This window comes from Orycteropus afer, unplaced genomic scaffold (genome assembly GCF_000298275.1).
Source record: "Orycteropus afer afer isolate SDZICR_OR568_19922 unplaced genomic scaffold, OryAfe1.0 scaffold00007, whole genome shotgun sequence".
Taxonomy (NCBI): Eukaryota; Metazoa; Chordata; class Mammalia; order Tubulidentata; family Orycteropodidae; genus Orycteropus; species Orycteropus afer.
In genome coordinates this window covers 15,227,259-15,247,547 of record NW_006921594.1, presented here as the reverse complement: position 1 = coordinate 15,247,547, position 20,289 = coordinate 15,227,259, and the positions used below count along the sequence as shown (strand labels likewise).

At 40.5% G+C, this 20,289-nt stretch overlaps 1 protein-coding gene across 1 annotated transcript in view; it reads right to left on the bottom strand.

Annotated features, from left to right (window-relative positions):
- SRPK2 (SRSF protein kinase 2) overlaps positions 1 to 20,289 on the bottom strand; it is a 198,531-nt gene that overhangs the window by 97,003 nt on the left and 81,239 nt on the right. The window contains exon 3 of the mRNA XM_042781411.1: positions 6,765 to 6,916. Within this exon, the coding sequence (XP_042637345.1) occupies positions 6,765 to 6,916 (152 nt within the window). The remainder of the gene's footprint in view (positions 1 to 6,764; positions 6,917 to 20,289) is intronic.

The window sequence follows — 20,289 nt, the reverse complement described above, 5'->3', positions numbered from 1 at the left end:
AAGGCACTTGGTGCCGATCTAGCTTGCTGAAGATCACCTTTTCTCGCTGACCCTCTACTTTACTAAACATGATGTCCTTCTACAGGGACTGGTTCCTGCTGTTGACACGTCCAAAGTGTGTGAGACGAAGTATCTCCATCCTCACTTCTAAGGAGCATTTCTGGCTGCACTACTTCTGAGAAAAATTTGTTTCCTCTTCTGGCAGCCCATGACATATTTAACATTCTTCGCCAACACCATGATTCAAAGACATCAATTCTTCACTGTTTCTTATTCATTCTTTAGCTTTTGCGTGCATGAGGTGACTGAAAATACTATAGCTTTGGTCAGGTGTACCTTAGCCCTCAAAGTGACATGTTTGCCCTTTTTTTTAAAAAAACACTTTAAAGAAGTATCTTGCAGCAGATTTGCCCAATGTAATGTGTTGCTTGGTATCCTGACTGCAGCTTTCATGGGCATTGATTGTGGATCCAAGTAAAATGAAATCCTCAACAACTTCAACCTTTTCGCCATTTATCATGATGATGCTTACTGGTCCCCTCGTGAGGATGTTTGTTTGCTTTATGTTAAGGTAAGGGGCTCTGATAGCATAGTGACTAAGGCATCTGACTGCTAACCAGAAGGTCAGTAGTTAAAACTCACCAGTCACTCCATGGAAGCAAGACTGGGCAATCTACTTCTGTAAAGATTTACCATCTCAGAAACCAATAAAGGTCACTATGAGTCAGAATTGACTCAATGTCAGTGGGTTTGGTTTGGTTTATGTTAAGGGTATAATCCATACCGAAGGCTGTAGTCTTTGATCTTCATCAGTAAGTGCTTCAAAACCTATTCACCTTCCGCAAACAAAGTTGTGTCATCTGCATATTGCAGCCTTCCTCCAATCCTGACGTCACAATTTTCTTCATATACCTCAGCTTCTCGCATTATTTGCTCAGCATACAGATTGGATAAGTATGGTGAAAGGGCACAACCCTGATGCACACCTTTCCTGATTTTAAACCATGCAGTATCCCCTTGGTCTGTTCGAATGACTGCTTCTTTGCAGTGTGTTTTTTAGTTGGTTTCTATGGGGTGAACAATAACACCAGGGAAGTACGCACTCCTTAGAGCAATTAATCATAAGATATCAAAAAGGCAGCATCTGCCCAGGGATAAAGCTCCTAAGGCAGGAAAAGATAGGAAAGAAGGGCAGATGGAAATCACAACCACAGGGAAGAGGTGGGAAGAGTGCTGTTACACTGTGGGAACTGCACCAACAAAACGTGTGTGAACAGTCTAAAAAGAAAACTAACTTGCTCTATAAACTTTCACTAAACCACAGTAAAAAGTCCAAAACTTAGAAAAACTGCATAATAGTATAGAACGTGACACTCATTTTTAAGTGTATCCTTTTTCTGCTTAATTTTAAAAAATTTAAGACTTAAAAAAAAAAAAAGACAGTGTGATATTAGAGCAAGGACCAATAGAGGAATGGAACAGATAAAAGTCTAGAATAGACCCATACATATATGGCCTTTTTTTTTTTTTTTTTTTAACAAAAGCACCAAAACACCTGAATAGGGAAATAAATGCCTTCACAGCAAATGGTACTGCAACTACATGAAAGTTTGTAAAGAAAGAAATACCACTGACATTTTGGCATAGCTCTTTCAGACTAAATACATTTAATTAAAAAGAAGAGGGATGTAAGGGTGTATGTGTGATCACAGGTGCTCTGGGGGCATAGTGCCTAAGGCATCTGACTGCTAACCAGAAGGCTGGAGGTTCAAACCCACCAGCCATTCCTCGGAAGGAAGGTTGGGCAATCTACTTCCATAGTGATACCACCTCAGAAACCCAAGGAGGAGGAGCCATGAGTCAGGTCCGACTCCATGGCAGTGAGTTTGGTTTTGGTTTACGTGTGATCACATCACCCAGGTTCTTTTCTACCCTGCTTTTTTCAGTTGTGTGTTACTCTTTTTTAAAATTTCTATATGCAGTTTCAATTTACTTCACAGATAAATTTTTCCTCCTCGTATTTACCCTTCACATGATGTTCCAGACTATTTTCAACTGAACCTTCTACCGCCACCACCTTTAGCAATCAGGAGTTCAAAGATCTTTGTAAGGAAATGACATATGCATCTAGTACCAAGTAAGACCACAACTGTGTTGAAACTGATGGCTGAAGAAATAATACACGTGATGAAATTGTGTAAGGTGCTAACTTATCTCAGAGGGATTGAGGAGAACTACAAAGTGGTGGCCCTGAGGAGCCAGTCAGTACAGGGCACCCGATATAACCAAGCTACGTTCCTGCTGTCACCACTTCCTAGGTCCTCGCAGACGTGCAGTGCGATTCTGGAATGAGTGGGAATGCAAAGTAGTACAAAGCTTAATTTTCCTTACACTTCAAGTAAGTCACAAAAGCCATATGAAGTAAACTGTATTTCACTTAGTCATGGCTTGAGAGTTTTTAAAAGAATTATACAAGCAGGCCTCAGATTTCGTGTGCAGAAAAAGCACATGATGAAGCTGTTGAACACATGGAATCCTAGTGTCCTACTCGCAGGGATTTTAATTCAGGACTTCACAGTACAGACAATCAATGTGTACCAGTCACCCCTAGTGATTCTGACACAGGCAGTCCAAATGTCACGCTTTGAAAGCCCTGTATTAGACACTAAAATCTTCCCACAAGAAGAGGTTCAGCCAAGACACAGAGGTATCATGCTCCAACTCACAAAATGAGCATGCATCACACCTGTGTGTCCTGGAAGTATCTGTTTACAGGCTGACCCCTGTCTTTCCCCGGGCCTGGAAGTAGGAGTCTGAATAAACTGCACAGCCTACCACTACAATTCCAAGAACTAATCAGAAACCAAAAACCAAACACACTGCCACTGAGTCAACTTTGACTCACAGCAACCCTATAGGACAGAGTAGAAGTGCCCCTGTAGGGTTTCCAAGGCCGTAAATCTTTACAGAAGCAGACTGTCACATCTTTCTCCCATGGAGCAGCTGGTGGGTTTGGACCTCTGACATTTCAATTAGCAGCCAAGTACTTATCCAATGCGGCACCAGAGCTCGTTTCCAACTCACCAAGAGTAACGTAAAATAAGACAAGAAGAGAGAGAGCCAGTGCTGGAGGCTTCTGTCCAGGGGTAGGGACACAAACCCACCCCAGTGAGGGCAGTGTGAGAGCACTAAGGAGATCAGAGTAAATGGCAGTAGCACGACAGTGCAGCTGGGAACACACCCAACAGAGAACAAAAGAGGGCTAAAGAAAATGAAACTCATACTTAGTAAGAGTCTTCTGTGTATCAAGCGTATGCCAGACACTTCACATTATTTCTCACAAAATCTTAGCTGGGAAGATATAATTAGCTCTATATTATAGATGAAGAAAGTTTAGATTGTAAAGGAACTTATCCAAGGTTATGGGAGCTAGAAATTGGTAAAGCCAAGTTTTCAACCCAGGTCTGACATGAAAGTCTATGGTCCTCCTGCGCTGGGAGAGAGCTGGGAATAAGATGGATATGAACAAATTGCCTATGAAGAAAGGAAAAGGAGAAGAATCCTACTCAAAAGAAAATGCCAAGGCAACAGAAAGAAGGAGTAATTAACAACATGCTAGCCATATTAAGGAGTTCTGATGGTGTAGTGGGTAAGGCTGCTAACCAAAAGGTCAGTGGTTCAAACCCATCAACCACTTCTTAGAAAAAAGATGAGGAAGTCTGCTTTCATAAAGATCTAAAGCCTTGGAAACTCTATGAGGGTCAGTATGAGCTGGGATCAACTCAATGGCAGTGAGTTGTTCTGTTTGTTTTTGGTTTTTAAGCCATATTAGGGCTTTAAACAGTGGACTTTACACGAAAATGACTGGGGTTTCACAAGTTTTGAATAAGGGAAGATTTGGTAACAAAGTTTGATATGGAAATAAAAAGATACAATGTAGTTGGTCATGAATGATAAAAAAAAATAATAGCAACCCAAAAGCTAACTATAGCTATTGCTGAGTAACAAGATTCCAAGTGACTTTTTCCCCCCAAAAAAACTGATCTGTATTTCCTATAATTAACATACCTTTCTTTTGTAAAGAAAAGAAAAAAAACCACATTGTCTCTTTTATTGTTGTTGATGTTTTACTTTACTTTGAGAGAACTGAGAAGTAGATGGCAGGGCACAGTGAAGTCACAGTAAACAGGAAGAACAGGTAAGGGATAGCAGGCCAACAACAGTTCTCAACAGACTAAGGAAATACGCTCCCAGGCTGTGAAGGAGTGAGTCCCTGAATGGTGCAGACAGTTAACGCCTTCAGCTGCTAACCCAAAGGCTAGAGGTCCAAGTACACCCAGGACACCTCTGAAGGTCCAGTGCTTCACTTCCAAAAAATGAGCCATTGGAGACCTTACAGAACACAGTTCTACTGTGACATGCATGGAGGTTAGCAAGTTGGAATCAAAACTCTGCAGAAACCGGTACTGGCAGGCTGTAAATGTTATCCTTTCTCTTCCCCCTTCTTGATCAATTCATTCCAAAAGCCGTTAGGTGGGGCAAAGAAACAAAGTTTGCAGAAACACAAACTAGTTGAGGAAGAGGGAAGGTGTCAGAATAGCAGTGGTAGAGATGATGACTCATTACATACAAGGAAATTATTCAATTAAGTAAATACACTGAAGATAATGGGAATCTACTCTCTCGATGTCAGAATCACAGGGATGCTTCAAAAGAACATAAAGCCAACTTGAGGGAGATCCTAAGGCCCAAATTTGGGACAATCTAAGAATCAAAACAAATAAGGACAGTAACAATTATTGTTGTTGTTGGGTGCTGTCAAGTCAATTTCTACTCACAGTGACACCAAGTCACAGACCAGAACTGCCCCACAGGGTTTTCTAAGTTGTAGTTTTTACAGAAGCAGATCACCGGAAGTGATTCTAACGCACTGATTATAACCAGAAATCTTTAAGTTCATCTAAGAGAGAAAGGGAAGGAGAGGAGAAGAGGAGAGAGAGAGAAAAGGAAGAGATGGAGGGAGACAGAGGAAGAGAGAGAGAAAAAAAGGAAGAGAGAGTGGGGGTGGGGGTAGGGGGAGGAGAGAGACAGAGAGAGAGGAGAAGGGAGGGAGGGAGGGCCAACAAACAAGCACACTCCATCTTCATCAAATGATCAACATCAACTTTAAGGGTACACATCAAAATCAATTACAGAGGTTACCTAGAATCAAGCCTGACTATGGACTCCTTTATAACAGCCCACATTGAGGTTTGGAGTGTTCCCTGTGCTGTTCCCACAAGTGTTAAGGGAATGAAGTGTTCTGGTTATATCTCCTGACCCCCACACCAGAAAGCCAGGCATGAAGCAGATACTGCTTGATCTCATCATGGTGGAGCCTACTGGCTGAAGAGAACAGCTTTTGAAGAACATTCCTTATCAACTTCCCTCATTTTCTGGCCTCAGCAGCAAAATCAAAAGATAATACTTTACATGTCTTCTTCAAGTATCTTCACCTGAAGCCAAGAAATGCAGGTTAAGAGAGGGTGAGACACATCTTGTTTTCACCTTCCAAACTGTGTCCATCTTTTTTCAGTTTTTCCTTCCATATTAGACAACATAGACTTTTGAGGTCCTAAACCATTGCTCATACACACGCTAAAGAAGCTCCCCACTCCCTTTTCTAAGGAAAACATTGATTTTATGTGTCTGTACCCACACCTGTGGAGAACTGGGGTAAGGTGGAAGATTACTTCTTAAACTTTCATACGTAGCAGAATGGTAGTTTTTTTCTGTACTCTTAGTGGATGGCAAAAAAGCAGCTACACTGTTCTTTACCCAATACACAAACGACCTATATCCACTAAGTACTAAAGAGGCAAACTATCTATTCAGTCTTTCACAGCCTGAAACTGGCAATGTGCTTCCAAAAGATTGCACCCTTGAAAACCCTGTGGAGCAGCTGCACTCGCACACATGGGGTCACCACGAGCTGGAATCAACTGGAAGGCCACGAATAACAAGTGTGCCGGTCTGGATCATGTTGTTGTCAACACTCTTCACACAACGTGCTTGCAAATTAGGAGCTAAAATTTACTACGCGCTCTTGTTCTTTACAGAGCACCAATACAAGTACACTCCACATGAATAGTTTCTATGTCTTTTGTGAAATCACAGCTGGACACATAATCTGCTATGTCACACAATGGCAGGACCCACAGAACATCTTACTCCTTGAGTATAATCCCTTGAGTACAGAAAAAGTCTGTCTCTATAAACAAATTTTCATGCTTGCTTCCCACAGACAATGAAAACTATGTAATTCAATACTACATAGAGAAAGGAACATTTCCCTTCTAGGCTTAGCAGCCAGAAAACTTAAAGTCAAATACAGTGTACAATAGTTCTCATTAACTCCTACCAAGAGCCTGGTCTCTTCTACTCTCTATGCTCTTCTTCAATGGTTTATTATGTTTTTATCCTTGCCCTGTTTCATACTATTTTAATTCTATCCAGCAGACTTAAATCCTTGTGAAAGTACCTAGGGTATAGGTGAGTATGTATGTAATTTCTATCCCTTGTACTCTTTGACCTCTTCTCTCTCTAAATTTTCTGGTATCATTCTATACTAAACTGATCTAAGAATTTTAACTAATATTGGCACAAACAGCTAATTTAATAAACACCAAGCCGCTGACATCAGTAAGTCCCTTTGTCCACTCCCCAACAAATCACCGCAGCCCAGCAGGGCAGACTGGCACCACACTGCCATCTCAGCACCTCACCTTTGCAGTAGTCTGCCGGGTCCTCTTGCTCTTCATCGTCTGAGCCCAGGATCTCCTCCTCTGGCTCCGGGGGTGTGGGGTCTGGTAGAGGTGGTGGAGGCGGCGGCGGTGGTGGAGGAGGAACTAAGGGAGCTTTCTGTTGCAGCTCTGGCCTGAAACAGTGAAAAGAAAATTCCTATTAGAAGTAAATCTTACATTATGGACACACTTCAGAGTTTATTAATATGGGAAATATTTTACACTTTACACTTTAAACTTCCCTATTAACCAAGGAATATTCTTGCATGCATCTTTTCACTCAGGAACTCAGTATTAAGCTCTGCCAAAGTTACAGAATGTAAGTGAAACGAAGGAGTAGTCCATGACATACAACCACATCATTTCACAGAGATTATAAAAGGACAGGAGCAAGTAGCCCTCAAATTATAAAGGGGTTTGGTTTTCTTTATTTGAAAATCAGAATTCCTTTCCCCATAGAAATAGTAAAAAGAAATAGAGGTTAGGGTCCCAGAATAACTCATAAAAAGCTCATTCATTAACACATACTATAGCTGAAGTACAATTATTTTCATTAATGAAGTATGAAGTACACTGCCCCATACCACAAATAAAATCACTGCTGGCCAAATACAAATTCAGTACCCACACTGGTGTGATGGTCATTTCTAACTGTCTCCAAAAGGTTTAATGATGTATTTGGTATAATCTACACCTCACTTATTGACTATCTCATTATCCATTATTTCGCATTTATGACAATAGTAAAAAATCCACTGATGATTTTGCAAGTTAACAACATATATCTGGCAGAAACAAACACCGAGGAGACGGTATCACTGGCTGATGGTTAAGGATATGTGTCAACTTGGTTGGGCCATGATTCTGAGCGGTGTGGCAGTTATGCAATGATCAGCCATCTTCTGTTTTGTGATCTGATGTTGTCATCCTCCATTTTCACAAAACAACCTGGTCTTTAGAATTTAACCATGTCAGTAAGTGAAGAGTTCATGTATTATTTTTTAAAGGGTAGGGACGTAACCCCCTCCAAAAAAAAAAAGAGTTTGAGAGATTGCAGGTCATGCTTTGAAAGCTTAAAACTCACCATGATTACTTCAGATAGTTAGAATAAATAACAGAATTTGCTTGGAAGTAAATAAAGTATTTGTAGTGGGGTTCTATAAAATCAAGGTTTCACTTACTGTAACACTTACCTCTGCTTCTAACCAAGTCCTAATGGTTTGGAACCTAAAATTTCAACCTAAATGTGAGAAACGCATCGTTCTCCTAAGCTGATAGGAGAAAGCCCTGATAATGGGACCACCACGTCCTCCAGGATCTGACCAGTGTTTGGATGAAAAGTGGGAAGGGAACAGATATTGAATGGCAGAACCAAAGGGATTAGGGTGATAGAAGTATCCCCCAGAGGCAACATCACTAGGGTGAGAGGTGGGGGGCACTAGTTCTGGGGAGTAAGGGCTCCAAGCGGCAATGGTGTGACAGAAAAGTGAATTTTTTTAATTTTATTTATTTATTTATTTATTCTGCTTACTCAGGATTCATTCTCCTTTTCTACTTGGAATGTACTTCTCTGTGATTTCCTTTGGGGCACTGCCCCTCCCTGCATTACAGAAGTCTGCTTCTAGATCCTTTTGCTCCCCACCCTAGCACAGCAAGTACCCAGAGCTCATTCTTGAGCCCTGGGATCTTGAGGTCAGCTTTCAGGGATGCAAACTCATCATGGCTCCTCTTTAAAGACACCCAGGTAAAGGGGCCATGATGGTGCCCCTTTCTAAGCTGGACTTCTGCGTTCCTGCCAATTCTGAGAGCCCGCATATAGCCTTCCAATACATTACCTTTAGGGAAAGTTGGCCACAGCTCATTTACGTGCCTGGCCCCCGAAATTCCAAACTGCTACAATAAAAGAAAGGGGTGGGGGTAGAAGGCAGCAGAAAACACCAGAGATGATGAGGAAAAGATGAGGACCACACACAATAGGTAACCTTAAAGGCAGATGCTGGCATTTAGGACTGCTCTGGTAGCATAGTGGCTAAGACACTTGCCTGCTAACCAGACAGCTGGCGGTTCAAACCCACCAGCCACTCCTCAGAAGGAAGGTTGGGCAATCCTACTTCCGTAGTGATTCTGCCTCGGAAACCCAAGGAGGGGTCGCTATGAGTCAGGTTTGACTCGACGGCACATAACAACAACATGGCAGGACAACTAGAGAATGGTAATAAGATGAAAATGACTTCTCATGGTTTCTACTTGCCAGAATTTATGAAGACTCCAAGCCTCCTGGGTGACAGACATTAAAGTGTGATGGTGATAAAACTGAGTTAACTTTTCCTCATGGTGGAGCACTGAAAGGGAGCCATTACGAGCAAACACCCATACCTTTTCCAAAATACATCCCCAAATTCCGACAGACCTTACTGAACCGCAGCAACCATTTCTGGCTTTTTGGTAGCAATGCAAGTGTTTGTTATCTTTTCAACAGACCTGCCCTTACTGAAAGCAGAATGTCCCCAAACCAAAGGGCTGGAGAGTACCGAGGAAGGGAAAGCAGGAGAGGAAAACCAGTTTCCTACTTCCTTCCAAAGCAAGAAACCAAACTCACGGCCTTCCTGTTCCGTGGAAAACCCTCCTTTGGTTTCTCAGGCACTATCTCTATGAAGGCAGCTCTGGCAGCATAGTGCCTAAGGCACTTGACTGCTAACCAGAAGGCTGGAGGTTCAAACCCACCAGCCACTCCTCGGAAGGAAGGTTGGACAATCTACTTCCGTAGTGATACTGCCTCAGCAACCCAAGGAGGGGCCGGCCACTATGAGTCGGGGCCGACTCAAAGGCACGTAACAACAACAAGAACAACAACATCTCTATGGAAGTAGATTGCCCAACCTTCCTTCCGAGGAGTGGCTGGTAGGTTTGAACCACTAGCCTTCTAGTTAGCAGTCAAATGCCTTAGGCACTATACCACCAGAGCTCTAGATGCAATATAGGAAAAGACAAGAAGTATACACTCTTGAGGATGAAGATGGAATCCACCTATTTGACAAATTTACCCAATCAGAAATACCTTGACTACAACAAATTTTGCTCTGTAAATGTGCACCCAAAGCACAACAGAATTTTTTTAAGAAAGAGAAATACCTTGAATCCACGGACACCGTCACCGTAACAAGCATCTCACACTCATTTTGACCATTTTGGGAGCTATCCTTATCTCTTACATTACTCGCATGCCCTCTGATCTGAGGGAACAGGTAACTTCTCATCCCCCCAGGGAGGGCTATGTTGAACATTCAGGCAGAAAACTCCCCAAAAGCCCACTCTCTCAAGTAAAAGGTTATCAGTCAGGATACTCCAAAGTACAGAGGAAGTTGAATAATGCTGATATAATATTTCAACTGGCTACCATACATATCAAAACACCTACAACTGTGTTCTCCAATACAGTAGCAACTGGCCACATATGAATACCGAGCCCTTGAAATGTTGACTAGTTCAAATTGAATGTGCTGCCTGTGTAAAATGCATAATAGATTTCTAAGACTTAGTCTGAAAAAAAGGAAAGTAAAATTTTTCATTAATAATTTTCATATTTGTTACATAAAATTATAATTTGAATGCTAGAATCAATAAAAATGATTAAAATTAATTTCACCTTATTTTTATTCTTTGAAATGTGATTACTAGAACATTTCAAATTCAAATGTGGCACACATTGTATTTCTACTCAATAATACTGCTCCAGACCCTTCATGACATCCACCTTTACTTATACAAGAGGGGCAGATGAGCCGCACATCAGAGATTCCTGTTACACATGTGATCATTTTTTTCTAAATCTTCTCTTAGTGTCTCATTTCACATAATTATCACCAACTTTCATTCAATTCACTCATTACAGGAAGTCTCTTTTATTTAGTACAATGTACTTGCCAAATGCAATAGTTCCAATCACTGATTCTTTTCTATCCTATCCATCTTTGTTACTGCCTACCACTATGAAGAATACAGGTAAATTTCTTCTAGGGCAGATGTTATGGGAGAGAGAAGTTTGAAACACTGCCTTAAGACTGGCACATCTTCTAAGTTGGTTTTTGGATAAATCTCAACTGTCTAAATCATCAAGAGGTGACAGGTATATATTTATGAAGTCTATCAACAGATTTAAAAAAAAAAGCCTATCAATCCTAATGAAAGCTATATATAAGAATTACTGGAAGCACACAGGAAGTCGAGGGTGGGGGGAGAGGAATGGACTACACATATTTTTGACAAGGGTGCCAAGACAAGTAAATGGGTAAAGAATAGTATTTTCAACAAATGGTGGTAAAACAAACAGATAGCCACAACCAAAAAGAAGAAACAGCAGCAGTTAGGCCCCTACCTCATATATAAATGAAAATTAAAATAAATTAAGCTCTAAATGCAAAAGCTAAACTATAAAACTTCCAGGGGAAAAACCACAGGAGAAAATCTTTGTGAAGTTTAGTTAGACAATAGTTTCTTAGATATAATACCGAAAGCATAAACAACAAAAGAATAAAATAGACTTCATCAAAATTAAAAACTGTTGGGTATCAAAAGACATCATCAAGAGAATAAACAGTCCACATAATGGGAGAAAATATTTGCTAATCATATAATCATATATGACCCAGCAATTCTATTCTACTAAGCACATACCCATAATAATTGGAAACTATATTTGTACAAAACTTATGCATGAATGTTCATATCAATGTTATTCATAGAAGACAGAAAATGGAAATAACCCAAATGTTCATCAATTGATAAACAGTTAAATACAATGTGGTATATCTTCACGATGGACTATAACGCAGCAATGAAATGAAATACTGATGCATGCCACCACATGTATGACTCTTGAAAACCTTATGTTAAGTGTCAAATGTCCAGAACAGGTAAAGTTACAGAGACAGAAGAGTAAATTAGTGGTTATTTAGGATTTAGGAAGGAAAGGAAGGAAATGGAGTTAACCGCTTATGGGAACAGAGTTTCTTCTAAGAAGGATAAACATTTTCTAGTACTACTGGACTGTGGTGATGATTGTACAACCCCGTGAATATACTAAAATTCATTCAACTGTATGGTAAATGAATTACATAAAAAACCTGTTTTTAAGAAAAGAAAAACCTGTATATCTACATAACATCTTTTAGTGTACAACTTTATACCTTTTTAAAGTATATGCTTCTAAGAAGATTTAGAAACATCAACATTTAGATTTCAGCCATATGTATGTGTGGTCTCTAAAAACTACCCCAGCTCCATTCACAGTGAAAAGTAATACTACGTTGTTGTTGTTACGTGCTGTCGAGTCGCCCCCGACTCATAGCAACCCCTCCTTGGGTTTCCCAGGCAGTATCGCTATGGAAGTAGGATTGCCCAACCTTCCTTCCGAGGAGTGGCTGGTGGGTTTGAACCGCCAGCCTTCTGGTTAGCAGTCAAGTGCTTTAGATACTAAGCTACCAGAGCCCCTGAAGAGTAATACATAGTTCTTAAAAAAGTAGATTGAGATTTTCTCTAACTGTCCAAAGTTTACACAAAGCACTAATTTAAGAACATGTTCTCATGTAGCATAATGTAATTTACCATTTCAGTAACCAGAACAATAAATTTAGACAGTAAAATACCAACTTTTTCCACAAAGAATGCTATTTATTTGACCCTTTGTAAAACACAAGTAGGACACATTCTAATCATTATTCCAAATAAGCCCACAATAAAAATGCACTTAAAATTCTATTTAATTATACAAAAATTATTTATCATATTTAAAACTTAATTATCGATTTACATCATATTATATTTCACATGTACATTTACTCTATCAGAAAAAAAGGGAAACTGAACAGCCTAGCACAACCATGCGCCATCTGCTCTCAACGGCCATGACCACCAGATAGAAGTTCTGATTCTCTTCCAGCTGGTACCATATACTTCTCTTGAGCAGGGAACAAACAGTGCAAATAAAGTATACATTTGGCAGAAAATTAAGTGCTTTTCTTTATTAGGCTAGATGGCCTCAGACAGGATTTCAGAGATATACTTCAACTAATCTTTAATCAAAGAATAAAGAAAAGATGTTCCAAGTAGATTTCCTCAGATAGTATGTAAAGGAGTCAACATAAAGGAAAATTTCCTTTCCTTTCCTTCCAATAAGGAGCTCTGGTGACACTGTGCTTATGGGATTGGGCTGCTATAACCAGAAGGACAGCAGTTCAAACCCATAAGCCACTCTGCAGAAGAAAGATGAGGCAGTTTGCTTCAGTAAAGATTTACAGGCTTGGAAACCCTATAGGGGTCAGTAAGCATCGCAATGGACTTGAAGGCCTGTGGGTTTGGTTTCCTCCCTATACCCACCCTCCAGGTCTAAAAACCCTCTTTGTCCCTCTCTCCTTCTTAAGCTCCCTCTTTTGGTGATAAGTGTTAGTATGAAAAATATTCAATCTGGCACTTCTACTTAAGGAAGGAATAAATCAATACATACTTTCTCTCAAAACAGCTTATCTAACGGAGCTTTAAAGCTGGGTAAAGTCACACAACTAGGGGAAAGCCATAATGATTTCATGCATTCCTGAGAAACTCTAAAAGTTTGTGTAAATCAAACTAAAGTGCAATGTCTGCTGTGGCAAGCAGAATTCTAAGATGTGTCCCAGTGACCCCTCACCCTAATATAATGCCTTCAGTGTATGGGTGGACTCTGTCAATATGGAGAGGTATCACTCCTATAATTATGCTATGCTATCCAGCCACTCCTCAAAAGGAAGACTGAGCCATCTACTTCTGTAGAGATACTGCCTTGGAAATCCAAGGAGGGATCGCTATAAGTCAGAACTGACTCGATGGCAGCAAGTTTGTTTGTTTGGTTTTTTAAATCTAGAAAAAGGGAGAATATTCCTGGGTGAAAGGCTCAACAGCAGTGAGTGAGAGAGTGAGTGAGTGAGTCATTACTCAGTGAGCCTGACTTAATCAAATGAGTTCTTTAAAATCAGAGGTTTTTCTCTGACTGTTCACAGAAGAGGAAGTCAAAGAGACACATACCACCTGGCCTGGAAGAAAGCAAACACTGACAATGTGACCTGCTCATTAAGTACATCAATGGACTGCAAGCGGCCTCTAGAAGTTAGAAGTGGTCCCCAGTCAACTCGCAGAATAGCCTCAGCCGACACCCTGATTTTACTGTGACAAATGTACCACACCAATGCAGGATGTTAATAATGGGGGTAGAGGGCAGAAGGGGAGGATATCAGGGCTTCAAACCAGTTTGTTCTAGTTTGCCTTTCTGCTAAGAATGTGCTTTCCCACTCCCCATATACTGAATCAGAGTCTCCATTTTTACTAAGATCCCCTGGTGATTCCTAGATACACTTAACAATCACTTGGGGAGAGGGGGGTCTGTAAGCATCATCTAGAGATCTTGTGAAATTGTGGATTCTGATGAAGCGTATCTGGGGTGGAAATGCAAATTCTCAAGGGGCTGAAGCAGAATAAATCTGTTTGAAACCCCAGAGGATATACAGGAACTCTATGTTCTTTTGCCCAATTTTTCTATAAACTTACAACTGTTCTAAAATAATAAAGTCTATTTTTTCATTAAAAGTTACTGAAGATGTAAGTAAATCAAACCCAGTTTCCAACTACTCTGCATCCTAGATGACAAAGGAGTTACTGTTTTCGAGGTTTCACTGCTTGATCACCCATAACATATGTGACAGGGCTACAGTCTTCTTATGCCACTAAGACTATTAATATTTTATAAAACATTTGTGGAACCTGGCAAAATATGCTATCACTTGCGAAGTAGAGAAAGAAAACTGAGAGAATAAAAACCTGAAGCATTCAAAGGCATATAAAAATGATGTCCCTGACTCTTTAAGTCCTCAGAAAGTGGCTACTAACCACCACAAAGTATGTCAGGAACACAAAGGAAACCCTCCCTGAGGGACTCACAGCACAGCCCGCCAGTCCTCATCAAGTCAATTCTGATCACCAGCGACCTCACGGGTTTCAGAGCAGAGCTATGCTCCAGACTTTCCATGTCTGATTTTTCCAAAGCAGATCACCTTTCCCCCAATTACAGTCCAGTGAAAGGAGAGAAACGTGCTCATCTCATCAGGGTACCGTTAGAAAAGCATAAGTGGTAGAGGGCTGGGCCAGAAACCAGTGCATGCTGGTGGTAACTTCTGAGCTAAGCTTTAAAAGACTGACTAGACTAGGGCAGAGAGGAGGAGGAGGAGGTCAAAGGCCCAAGGGACAGCGTGACCAAAAGCACAAAGGCCTAAAACAACTGGTAAGGCCGGGCACAGACAAGAGGTTAGGCAGAGGTCAGGTCACAGAGGAATAATCCACAACTCTAAGGACTCTGGGCTGTATCCCTGAGGCAAGAACAGCCAATGAAACAGAAATTAAGAAGCAGAGATTTGGTTTCTACCAAGAGCATTATGGAATCAAGGTGTAGAATGGATGTTATTTGTTAGGTGCCTTTGAGTCAGGCCTGACTCATAGCGCTCCCACACATGGCAGAACAAAACACTACCCACATCCTGCACTATACTGACAATCGTTGCCACATTGGAGCCCACTGCTGCAACCACTTTGTCAAGCCATCTTGTTGTGGGGTTTCCTCGTTTTTGCTGACCCTCTACTTTACCAAGCATGATGTCCTTCTCCAGGGACTGGTCCCTACTAATAATATGTCCAAGGTATATGAGACGAAGTCTCGCGATCCTCACTTCTAAAGAGCATTCTGGCTGTACTTCCAAGACAGATTTGTTTGTTCATCTGACAGTTTGTAGTACATTCAATATTCTTCACCAACACCATTATTAAAAGGCATCAATTCTTCTGTGATCTTCTTTATTCATTGTCCAGCTTCCACAAGTGTATAAAAATGTATGACTGAAAATACCTTGGGTCAGGCGCACCTTAACCCTCAGGATGACAACTTTGCTCTTTAACACTGTAAAGAAGTCTTTGTAGCACATTTGCCCAATGCAATAAGTGTGCAATTTTTGACTGCTGCTTCCATGGGCACTGGTTGTGGATCTAAGTAAAAAGAAATCTTTGACAATTTCTATCTTTTCTCATTATCATGTTGCTTATTGGTTCAATTGTGAGGATTTTTGTTTTGTGTTGAGGTGTAACTCACAGTGAAGGATAGAAAGGATAAGGAAAATGTTGGAATTGTTAATCCAGGAAAAAGATGATAGAAACTTGAACTAAGAACTCAGTTATTAATTTCCTGGAGGTGAGTGTTTCTCTCTTAGATTTCTGGTAGTATGAAAATGTTAAGAAGTCCTCGTGGTGCAGTGGTGCAGGGCTCAACTGCTAATCGAAAGGTCGACGGTTCAAACCCACAGAAGAAATATGTAGTGGTCTGCCTCCATAAAGATTTAGTCTTGGAAACCAGATGGAGCAGTTCTACTTTGTTGTAAAGGTCACTATGAGTTGGATTTCAACTCAGTGGCAATGGTTTTGGTGTTTTGTTTTTGGGGGAAGGTGTGAAGGGTGTTAATGAACGTTACATTTCACTTTCATCTGAATAAAGACTAAAGAAGGAAGAGGTTTAGAGAAAACCAGCTTCTGCTGCAGTTCATCTGAGTTTGAGGAACAAATGGGACATTCACTAGCACAGAAATATAGTAGACTGATTACAGTCTACTATACACAGAACCTACAGCTAAAAATTAACGGTTTGGGGTACAAATAGAAGCAGAGGTCATGAATACGTAGTCAATAGCTGAAACCTTCCAAGCAGCTGAAAGTGCCAAGGAGAAACCCAGGAATACAGAAAGGGCTAAGGGCAGAGACCAGTTCAAAGTCCACAGTTAACCAAGCCATCAACAGAGTCTAGACTTCTCAGTTCATGATCTGTAGTCAATGACCCATATTATAATCACCAAAATAAACGCATACATTTCAAACACAGACATGGAGACAACAAGTTTCATGCAAGTCTGAGTCAGGACGAGATATACGAATGAGAAATAGCAAACCAGGGACCTGTATGCTTTTCCAGCTGAAAGCTCTGCAGGCAATCTGAAGCAGCCAGATCCAGAACAGACTGCTATAAAAAGACCTACACTAACGAAGGAGACTTGGTGACGCACTGGTTAAGTGTTCAGTAGTTGGAACCCACCAGCCACTCCATGGGAGAAAGATGTGTCAGTCTGCTTCTGAAGAGATTTACAGCCTTAGAAGCCCTTAGGGTCAGATCTACTCTATCCTATAGGATCACTGTAAGTCGAAATCAACTCAACATCAAGAGGTTTGGGTGGTTTTCTTTGTTTTGTTTTTTTGTATACTGACAAAAATTACTATAACCACGAAAGATTGCCTCAGAAGACCCAGGAAATAATGCAAGATGTACACATTGGTCAAGGCTTCTGCAAATCTACACACTTTATTGGACAAACAGCAAAATGCAATTAATCAACAAAATTCAGGGGCAGCCAACTACTCTAAGGTAGTTTGGAACAAATGACATTCCTTGACAGATGTGTGTTGTACAATACAGCAGCCACTAGACAAATTCACTTAAACTGAGTAAAATTTAAACTTCAGTTCAATCACTCTAATCCAATTTAAAGTGCTACAACAGCTACTGGCGGCTAGTGGTTGCGGTATCAGGAAGTGCAGATAGAGAAGATTTTCATCGTTACAGAAAGTTCCATTGGACCACGCTGTTCTAGGCAGTTCTTCAGCAACATGAACCCATTCATCATATTTTTATTTTTAATAAGTAACAAAACTGAAATATATACAGCCTCAACTGGAAGTTTTAAAATAAGCAGTAAAATGATAAATAAGATATATGCATTTTAAATTTGACAGATGATTCCAAATTACCTAAATACCCTTTGGCTCAGCACATATCCTTACTGGAATTCATCCTAGACATAAACTGTGGCAATGTCTGTAAACAGCAATATATTAAAACCTGAATGTCCATGGATAGGAAATGTGTTAAAAAATTATTATAAATAACCTAACTTTGCCAAAAAGAAGGAGCCAAATGAAATTATGAAAATAACTCCATTTAAAATAACATCAAAAAGAATAATACTTAGGAACAAATTTTTTTAAAAAAAAGGAAGTCTACACAAAAACCTGTACATGAATATTTACAGCAATATTATTCATAATAGCTAAAAAGTAGAAACAACCCAAATGTCCATTAATGGATGAATGGATAAATTAAAATGTGTCTATCCATACAATGGAATATTATTAATCTATGGCTTTCAGCCAAACAAGACAGACATATAGGGTGAACATTTACATCAGGTAGACTCCTTAGATCAATCACAGGCAACAACAACAACAAAAAAAAAAAAAAAAAAAAAAAAAAAAAAAAAAAAAAAAAAAAACTCACTATCATCGAGTCGGTTTCAACTCATAGCAACCCCTCCCTGGTTTTCCAAGGCAGTATCTGTATGGAAGGAGATTGCCCAGTCTTCCTTCTGAGGAGTGCCTGGTGGGTTTGAACCACCAGCCTTCTGATTAGCAGTCACAGAAGGGCAGTATTTGCATAGAGAGATACCTCAGGGGTCAGGAATGCATAGTAAAGGACACAGGAAAGAGGTAACTAACTACAGGGAGGAACTGGGAAGAGAGCTGTCACATTGTGGGGAACCACAGTCAATGTCAAATGAATTTGCTCTGTAAATTTCACCCAATTCACAATAAAAATTTAAAAAAAAAAAAAAAATCCAATATACAAAGCAGCACTTATTGACGAAGATTAAGGACCACAATCTTCAGTATGGATTACACCTCAACATAAAGAAAACAAAAATCCTTACAAATAGACCAATAAGCAACATGACAATAAACAGAAAAACCAGTGAAATTGTCGGGGATTTCATTTTACTTGGATACACTATCTATGCCCATGGAAGTAGGAATCAAGAAATCAGACAATTACTTGACGATTACTACACTTGTCAAATCTGTTGCAAAAGACTTCTTTAAAGTGCTGAAAAGCAAAGATGTCAACTCTGAATACTAAAGTGCACCTGACTGGTTGAAACCATAGTATTTCAATAGCCACATACGCATAAGAAACCTGGCCAAAGAATAAGGAAAACTGAAAAAGAAGTGATGCATCTGAAATGTGGTTTTGGCAAAGAATATTGAATGCAGCATGGATTGCTAGAAGAAAAAATCTGTCTTGGGCAAAGTATAGCTGGAGCGCTCCTTAAAAGCGAAAATGGCCAGACTTCGTCTCTTATGCTTTGGTCATGCTGTCAGAAGGGACCAGTCCCTGGAGAAGGATTATCATGCTTGGTAAAGAAGAGGGTCTGTGAAAAAGGGGAAGGCCCTCAATGAGACGGACTAACACAGTGGCTGTGACAATGGGGGCAAATACCGTGAGGATGTGCAGGAACAGGCATGTTTTTGTTCTGTTGTACATACAGTTACTATGAGTTGGAGCTAACTCAACAGCACTTTACAACATAAAAAGAATGAAGTACTGAGATATGTTGTAGAACATGGATGACCTTTTGTAAACATTCTAAGTCAAAAAAGGTAGACACAAAATACCATGTTATATGATTTCATTTACACATAATCTCTAGACAGGCAAATCTATACAGACAGAAAGTGTGTAACTGGCTCCCTAAAGCTTAGAGGAAGGCACTCTGGTGGTATAGTGGGTAAAACATGTGGCTGCTAACCAGGTCAGCAGTTCAAACCCTCCAGCTGCTCTGCATGAGGAAGATGAGGCAATCTACTGCTATAAAGATTGACAGCCTTGGAAACCCAAAGGGGGTTGCTTAGAGTCCAAATCCACTCAATGGAGGTAGGTTTGGGCTATTTTTTTTTTTGTTGTTGTTGTTGTATAAGGCTGACAGGGTAGGGGGAAATGGAGGTTACTACTAAAGTGTTTGGGATTTCTTTCTTGTAGGGAGCTCTGGTAGTGTAGTGCCTAAGGCACTTGACTGCTAATCAGAAGGCTGGAGTTTCAAACCCACCAGCCACTCCTCGGAAGGAAGGTTGGGCAATCTACGCCCACAGTGATATCGCCTCAGAAACCCAAGGAGGGGTCGCTATGAGTCGGGTCCAACTTGATGGCACATAACAACAACATAATGAAAATGGGGAGCTCTGGTGGCGTAGTGCCTAAGGCATTTGACTGCTAACCAGGAGGCTGGCAGTTGAAACTCACCAGTCACTCCTCAGAAGGAAGACTGGGCAATCTACTTCCATAGAGATACCGCCTCGTAAACCCAAGGAGGGTTGCCATGAGTAGAATCAACTCGACGGCAGTGAGTTTGGTTTGTTTTTTGTATAATGAAAATGTTCTAAAGCTAAGTCGGTAGTGACGGCTGCACAGTTTTAATGTTGCTGCTGTTGTTATGTGCCGTCAAGTGGGACCCCTCCTTGGGTTGCTGAGGCAGTATCACTACGGAAGTAGATTGCCCCATCTTCCTTCCGGGGAGTGGCTGGTGGGTTTGAACCGCCAGCCTTCTGGTTAGCAGTCAAGTGC